General features: G+C 36.6%; 1 protein-coding gene across 1 annotated transcript in view; it reads left to right on the forward strand.

The window, feature by feature from the left end:
* Positions 1–7962, forward strand: part of LOC140241168 (sodium- and chloride-dependent neutral and basic amino acid transporter B(0+)-like) — a 31179-nt gene extending 23217 nt beyond the window's left edge. The window contains exons 8-12 of the mRNA XM_072320929.1: positions 4301–4413; positions 4911–5039; positions 5892–6107; positions 6442–6606; positions 7939–7962. Coding sequence (XP_072177030.1) covers positions 4301–4413; positions 4911–5039; positions 5892–6107; positions 6442–6606; positions 7939–7962 — 647 coding nt within the window. The remainder of the gene's footprint in view (positions 1–4300; positions 4414–4910; positions 5040–5891; positions 6108–6441; positions 6607–7938) is intronic.
* The last annotated feature ends 877 nt before the right edge of the window (positions 7963–8839 follow it).

Below are 8839 nucleotides of genomic sequence, written 5' to 3' on the forward strand. Positions count from 1 at the left end.
GTGGTACTAAAATGATTGATATTTTCATGCATGCTAAATCTCTTAAAATATCCTGGATCAGAAGGTTTATTAGTGATCCGCAGACTGAAAATTATACGTTCCACATGTTCCGTTCTTTCTTGCCCCAACCAGTATCGTTTCATTTATTTATGGGGTCACTGTACTACAAAAAACTTGCCAATGTAATGTCTAATGATTTTTGGAAAGAGGTACTTCTGGCTTTTTCAGAATTTCTACAAATCAATACAAATGATAATTGGGCAAGCCAGCCTCTTTGGAATAATCCTTTGATTAAAATGAATAATAACACTGTATATTTTAAGTCTTGGTGTGAAAAAGGTGTACGATTTATAAATGACTTGTTAGATAATGATGGAAAATTTCTTTCATATTTTGAATTTCAGAGGAAGTTTGATATACAAACTAACTTTCTTCAGCACGGTGGACTGTGTAATTCTATCCAATCATTTGCAAAAAACCGCATGTCGAAAATAGCAGACCCTTTTATTCCTCATGGTTTAAATGTAATACTGAAACATAAGAAAGGTTGTTCTGATATTTATCAAACGTTGTTAAGACACACGTCAAAACATTGTAACAGTTTTGTTAAGTGGAGTAGCATGTTGGATCTTGATGATGAAACATGGTCTTTATACTGTTTAATTCCTTTTGAATCAACTATTGATATTAATATGAGGTGGTTTCAATTTAAGATTCTCAATAGAATATTATATATGAAAGATGCTCTTTTAAAATTTGGTTTTGTAACAGATAAAAAGTGTACGTTTTGTAATGACAGTGAGGAAACCATAATGCATATATTCTGTTCATGTCCTTATTCAAATAATATATGGAATAAGTTTGAGCGATGGTTACTTTTGAAGATAGATAAACAAATTGTATTTACAAACCAACACAAGTTATTCGGATTGTATGGTCTCAACAACAGTGCATTAAACTGTATGATGATTGTTATAAGAAGAGAAATTTTTTCAGCGAAATTAAAAAAGACCGTTCCGTCATTCGAATATATAATATCTGAGATAAAATGTTATTTTGAGATGGAAAAATGTATAAGTCAAATGAATAGTAGAGAAAAAACTTTTGTGAAAAAATGGGCTTTATTTATTAAGTGCTTTTGAATATTAAAATTGCATGATATTCATAGTGTTTTCAGGGTTATTTCTGCCAATAAAATAAAAAAAAAAATGATATAAGTTATATGTTATATGTACAAGTGCAGTAGGCCACTCTTTGTCGATGTTTTGTATTTAGAAAATTATTTGTAAATGTGACTTTCTGAATATGTGTATGAATAAAACACCCTGTGGAAGGGAAAAAAAAATTAAAAAAAAAAAAATTTGATTCTGTTTGCTTTATATGATAGCACTACATGGGAGCTTTGAAACTTCTACACAGAATTTCAGTTGTGACCTTTGACCTTGACCTTTGACCTATATTGTACATTTTGCTACAAAATGCTACTCCTTCGCCATTTCTAACCCGATTTCGATTCTGTTTGCTTTATGTGATGGCACTAGGTGAGGGCTTCAAAACTTCTACACAGAATTTTGACCTTTGACTTCTTTGACCTTTGACCTTGATTTTTTACCTATATTGTACATTTTGCTATAAAATGCTACTCCTTCGCCATTTCTAACCCGATTTCGATTCCGTTTGCTTTATGTGATGGCACTAGGTGAGGGCTTCAAAACTGCTACACAAAATTTTGACCTTTGACTTCTTTGACCTTTGACCTTGATTTTTGACCTATATTGTACATTTTGCTACAAAATGCTACTCCTTCGCCATTTCTAACCCGATTTCGATTCTGTTTGCTTTATGTGATGGCACTAGGTGAGGGCTTCAAAACTTCTACACAGAATTTTGACCTTTGCCTTCTTTGACCTTTGACCTTGATTTTTGACCTATATTGTACATTTTGCTACACCTTCGCCATTTCTAACCCGATTTCGATTCCGTTTGCTTTATGTGATGGCACTAGGTGAGGGCTTCAAAACTTCTACACAGAATTTTGACCATTGCCTTCTTTGACCTTTGACCTTGATTTTTGACCTGTATTGTACATTGGCTACAAAATGCTACTCCTCCGCCATTTCTAACCCGATTTCGATTCCGTTTGCTTTATGTGATGGCACTAGGTGAGGGCTTCAAAACTTAACACAGAATTTTGACCTTTGCCTTCTTTGACCTTTGACCTTGATTTTTGACCTGTATTGTACATTGGCTACAAAATGCTACTCCTCCGCCATTTCTAACCCGATTTCGATTCCGTTTGCTTTATGTGATGGCACTAGGTGAGGGCTTCAAAACTTTTACACAGAATTTTGACCTTTGACTTCTTTGACCTTTGACCTTGATTTTTTACCTATATTGCACAGTTTGCTACAAAATGCTACTTCCGGCGGGGACATATATTACGCACCGCGTAATTTCTACTTTTCCTTGTTCTTTTTCAACCTCCACAGATGTGAGATTAGCAGTTCACAGCTTTTCGGTTTTGGTGTTGTTTTTTTTTTCTTAGAGTCATGCGTAGAGCAACTTTTGGAACGTATCTAAGGCGAACTTCTAGTTGATATGTGTGTAAATTGTGAATGACAGAAGGTCTACTATTCTTCGTTTGTTGATGGTTTTTATGCCTCCGCAACGAAGTGGTGCCGGAGGCATTATGTTTTCAGGTTGTCCGTACGTACGTCCGTACGTACGTCCGTACGTCCGTCCGCTTTCGTTTACGCGATAACTTGAGAAATATTGACTGGAATTTTACCAAACTTGGTCCAAGTATGAAGTATGATGGGGCAATTATTTGATTAGATTTTGGGTGAAATCGTCCAAAGGTCAAAGGTCAAGGTCAAATCATGAAATTGTATCTGTTTACGCGATAACTCAAGACTGGATCAAGCAAATTTCACCAAACTTTGTCGGAGGATGATGTATGATTGGGCAATTACTTGATTAGTTTTTTAGTGAAATCGGACAGAGTTCAAAGGTCAAAGATCAAGGTCAAATCCTAAAATTTATCTCTTTATGTGATAACTCAAAACTGGATAAAGCAGCTTTCACCAAACTTGGTCCAAGGATGATGTATGATGGGACAATTAGTTGAGTAGAGTTTAGGGACATTGGCAAGAGGTCAAAGGTCAAAAGGTCAAGGTCAAATGCTAAAAATGTTGCTATTTTTCCCCATATCTATGCAATGCCCAAAGGTATTTTCTTGAAACTTAGTGTAGACATGTACTACTGCATAAAGATTCCCCAGAGAGATTCATGTCGTAAGGTCAAAGGTTAGGTGAAAATGTTGCAATATTACTTTTCTCGCAAATGGTTCAATGTATCTTCATGGAACTTGGTACATACGCAAGTACTGACTGGCAGGGATTATCTAGGGAATTTAGGGGTCAAAGGCCAAGGTCAACTCCTCAAAATTTTACTATTTCCCTCATATACTAGTATATGCAATGCTTGCATTATTAGTTTAGAAACTTAATATATACATGCATTGCCTAATGGAGATTCTCCGAGAAATTTCCAGCCAGAAGGTCAAAGGTCAAAGGTTAAGGGTCAAAGGCCAGGTTTCAATGCCCCCCAAATAATCTATTTTGTACTGTAATTACACTCTTTTTCCATACCTTGGAAATTACTCAATGCATAAACTTATAAAAGGGTCCGTCAGAAGTCAAGTAAAAATTCTCAATTCCCTAAATATGTGTACCTGCACTCTTAGACAATCATAGCAAACCCAGTTCAAGGAAAGTGAACATTCAAGATATTTCTGACAAACCTGTCCTTTCAATATTTTGCAGTTATGTGAAACTGTCATCACACATTGTGAAGACATTGTACTATACACCTATTTGGAGAATCATGCATTATGGCGGAGGCATCAGTCGCCATAGCGACATTTCTAGTTTTTTTTTTTCGGAATCCAAAAGATTTATAGCCCTGTTGTATTCTATTAAAGAAGAAATCCACTCCGGAATTTTGTAAATTCTTTAAAAAAAAAGGAGAGAAACAATTCCCGACAGTACAGTGCAAAAATTATCCAAATCGGATACATGAGGAGTTATATCATTGCGAAATTTAACAGTTTTTTGGAAATCACCTCTTGACCGGTCGTCACTGGTCGTAATGAATATTCAAATCAGCAATTAAGCTGATAATGTCATTCCATCGCAATTCCCAATGTATTCTTTATCATGCGACTCTTCATGATTGATTGATTGAACAAGGCACTGGATGATTCGTCAGCTAACATAATGATAATAATTTACCCGTATAGGGTTTGGTCTGGTGTTCATCGTATGTCCAGCTGCTCTGGCCAAATTTCCGGCTGCTCCTGTATGGTCAGTGATGTTCTTCTTCATGCTCTTCCTTGTGGCTCTTGACAGCCAGGTAGGACGATTCATCATTATATATATATATATATGAAGAGCTTGCAACCAAAAGGCGCTAAATTCACTGAAAATGATGGATTTAGCGCCTTTTGGGAGCAAGCTCTTCTATATACATATATATTATATATATACATATGTGTGTGTGTGTCAGAACTTTGAAAACGTTACTTCATGCTAGACAGTCCAGTGTGAATGTTGGTTTTATGAAGGCTGTATGTTTATGATTTGATAATGTAGACAAAATCCTCTTCACCGCCACAGAATCTGTCATGTAGTCATAACTCAAGTACCGACATTTTTTGTAGTAACCTGAACGCTATACAGTCCCCACAAAAACCTACCTCAACGCTACAGTCCAACAAAACCAACCAATTAGTCGACGAGATTAGTCTCCTTCAAGCGCAGTTACGATCATAATCATATCACTTATTGATATCTACGCATGGATTACAATGTGTACCTATATTGTATGTGTTCATCGTTATCTTTCTTCAGTTTGTTGGGACCGAAGTACTTATTACGGTCATCTTGGATGCTGTTCCAGGCCTAAGGAAATGGCGCGTAGCTGTGGTAGCGATGTTCTGCTCCTTTGCCTACATGGCCAGCTTCGCCTACATGACCAATGTAAGATAAGCTTTGTGTTTCTGATGAAACGTTCTTATTTATTTGATCTCTCTTCATAATTTCGTGATTTTAAAGGGATGGTAGAGGATTGGGCTTCAGGTTCCCAAATTTTTTGTGAGATACTGAGAAACCCTTTTTATTTAGATTTGAAATAACATATGTCAGAAGATACAATTCTAATGATTAACTCAATATGATGGATTTTGGAAATGGCTGAGATATCAAAAAAAAAAAAAAGAGGTCCTAGTAAAAAATTGGGACCCACCGTTTATTAGGACCACTTTGTTTTAATTTGTTTGCGGATATCTTAGCCATATCAGAGCCGATTTTCATCAAACTATAAACTCTGATTTCATCTTGGAATTGTATGCCCTTTGATATTTCTGACTATGTCAGACAATATTATCCCTGTCTTTGGTCACGTCTATGTAGCTTGAGGGATTTCGATATGTATCATTGGTTCTATCGGCCGAACGGCGTTTGTGGGTTTGTTTGTTTGTTTGTTTTTTTAGCGATATTACTCCTAAAACTATGAAGAGATATTGACAACATTTTCAGTGGTGGTCCTGCTCGTGACGTGAGCAATTAGAACACAGTTAACTGTTGCACAAGTGACCTTCTAGTCTCCGAGCGCTTTTGATTTTGTTTATTTCGTCCTTTTTGGGGTGGGTTGGGGGTCTTTATTATATAATAAGAATACATGCAGTGAATCATTCTAGAACTATACGGGCACCAAAAACAATATATGTCCTAATGACTGCTTGTCTGTCTCACATGATGCAGATTTTGTAGTACTATCATTGAGAACTATCTTTGAACTAAAATATTCTAGACACTTCACTCCCTCTACAGGCCGGCTCGTACTGGATGTCGCTTGTCGATAGCTACGCAGTTGGCTGGGCCAGCATCATTTGCGGCTTTGTTCTCCCGCTGAGCTTTGGCTGGGTGTACGGCTTCGATCGGCTCAAGAACGACATCCGTAGCATGATTGGGAACAAGATTGTGGACCATTGGGCGTTCAACTTTTGGAAGGGCACATGGCTTGTTGTTACGCCGATGATCTTAACGGTGAGCGGGTCCCAAGTTTTAATAATGTGACGAGAAAGTCGTTTAGATAATCCTGCAACCTAAAAGTTACTTTTCTATGACTGTATTATTGTAATGATACTTAGAATAATGATAAAAGAAGTAAATGATAATACTGCTAACATGATTATAATATCAAAATGACGTTTATATGGATAATGATTATCATTATTGTCATTACTATCATCATCAATCATCAATATTATCATTCTCATTTTTTGCATCTTTTTCATTGGTCTGTCACTAATGGCGTGACTGTGTACTTGCGCGCAAAATTAAATCAATTTTTGTTTGTGTGTCCTCGATAAAACCCAAGGTAATTCTGTTATACAACATGACCAACTGGAAGAGCCCCGAATACAACGGACCCTTTCCCGTCTGGTGCCACGTGATCGGCTGGCTCTTCATCGCCAGCACGACCATCTGCATCCCAGGCGTTTGGATATACGACTTGGTGCGCTTTGAGGGATCGCTTGCAGAGGTGTGTAGATAATTATTTTCTTTTTCACAAAGAAATTTTATTCATACAAACATTCAGGTACAAAATCAATGTCACATACAGTACATAAACACAAATGATCGACATTTGACAGGCAACTGCGAAACAATTAGGTAATGTAAATGCGATTCCACTTTTAGGAACAAAACCTTTAGTTTTCTCAGACATATATTCGTCTACTTTCTTTGCTTGCTTCAAAAATTGACAAAATTGGCTAAAATGTAACGATTTCTTTTTATTTCTTATGAAAATATGAAGTATATTGCGTATAAATAAACCACGTTGTAACATTTTGGATTTTCTGTCGAACCAAGTATAAAGGAACTTTTAGTAATTTGAATTTTATTCTGTAACATAATTTCTTGTTGAGCAATAAACCTTTGGGTAGCGTCACATTCCCAAAGCAAATGTGCGATTGTTTCTGTGGAGCTCGAACAAAACGTACAGAGGTGTGTGTCAGATAGTCCCATTGCAAAAAGTAATTTGTTAACACCAATATTTCTATGTAAAATTTTGTACTGAAAATAACGAAGTCTTTGATTCAAAGTAGATGTATAAGGAATATTATATATTTTAGTCCAAGTTTTGGTTAAAAATTTCTTCCCATTTCCTTTCTGATTTAGATGGTTGAAATATCCTATCACATAATATTCGATGTATATATCGACATATCTTAATTCTTTTAAACAAATTGTATATCGTATCTTCTTGTTGCGTCTTTATTTCATTATCATTTACTGATTTCTTTTCATTATATTTTTTCCACTCTAAGGGGATTGCATGAATAACTGAAAAATACTCTAAAAATTACAACAAACACCGTATTTAGCCCGAAACTGTTCAAAACTTTGAAAAGATGAACCATCATCACTCAATAATTGTTTAATCCTTAATATACGCCTCTGAAACATAGTTTTTTAAAAAGACAATCTCATTATTTATACGAATTAATGAATTAAACCAGATCACCTGGTTTTTCGCTTGTTCTACGGATATCTTGTGGGGAAAAGGTATATTCACACCAAGCCTTAAGAATTTCAAGTATAAAACTGCTTTGAATCAATTGATTTTCTTTTATGTTACGGCCATATTACAATACCAAATCATATTGTCCCCTAAGTTATCTAAATAATACACATTAACATTTCCATTTTCCTCTATTTTGATAATTTAATAATCCTTTCACCCAGGTGATTTTAAGTCCAGAAATTACAGATGAAAAATGAAACATCTTTAGTTGGTATGCACCCCCATCCCGGTTCATATTGTAGGGGTTCTTTTAATCCAAATGGCCTCCCTGATGCCTCTGTTCAGGTCCTGGCTCTCTCTCGCTACTAACCGCGACCCCTCCCAGTTGATGACGTGATTTTGATTTTCCCTCCCAGCATGGTCAGTTATGGCAGAGTTGTTGTATGTTTGGCTTACGGATGCCCTTTGTGCTCGTGTGTATGATTGTCCATCTAATTTTGGCAATCCTTTTTGTGTACGTCAATTCGGTTACTTAATTTGCGGCTGGTTTCCCCGATATATTTGGCTTGGCAAGAACAGCAGGGGACTACATACACTCCTTGTGCTTTGTCCATTTCTTTGATTTTGTCCTTTGGGTGAACCAGTATGTCTCTAAGCTTGTTGCATGGCTTCATTGCTGTAGAGATGCCACGTTTCCTGAAAATCCTGCTGATTGCTTCTGACAGGCCTTTGATGTATAAAAGGGATGACTACCGGATACTTCTTGCGTGTGGTTGCGTCTTTCTTCTGTTGTTTGGAGGTTGTTGTGTTGTTCTTGTCTTTCTGTTTGAACGTCCATCGGGGATAGCCACATTGCGTCAAAGCAGTAGAGTTGGTGGTGGCCTCTTCCTCCTTGTCTTTGGGGTCAGGTATTACTGTTTCACAGCGGTGGAAGAGAGTGTGAACCACGCCTAACTTTTGATAAAGGGGGTGGTGGGACTTGAAATTGAAGTATTGGTTGGTGTGTGTTGGCTTCCTGTATACCGTGAACTTTATGGCCCGAATTCACGAAGGTGGTACAAATGAAACCATGGTTTAAACCATGGACAAAAACCATGGAGCGCCAAGTGTCGTACGGAATATTTCGTTACGAAATTGGTCATTTCGTTGACAAAATAACCATTTCATTAACGAAATTATCATTTCGTGGACGATAAGTTCATTTCGTTACAAGATGGAGCGCCAAGTGTCGTACGGAATATTTCGT

The sequence above is a fragment of the Diadema setosum genome, chromosome 17, assembly GCF_964275005.1.
Source record: "Diadema setosum chromosome 17, eeDiaSeto1, whole genome shotgun sequence".
Taxonomy (NCBI): domain Eukaryota; kingdom Metazoa; phylum Echinodermata; class Echinoidea; order Diadematoida; family Diadematidae; genus Diadema; species Diadema setosum.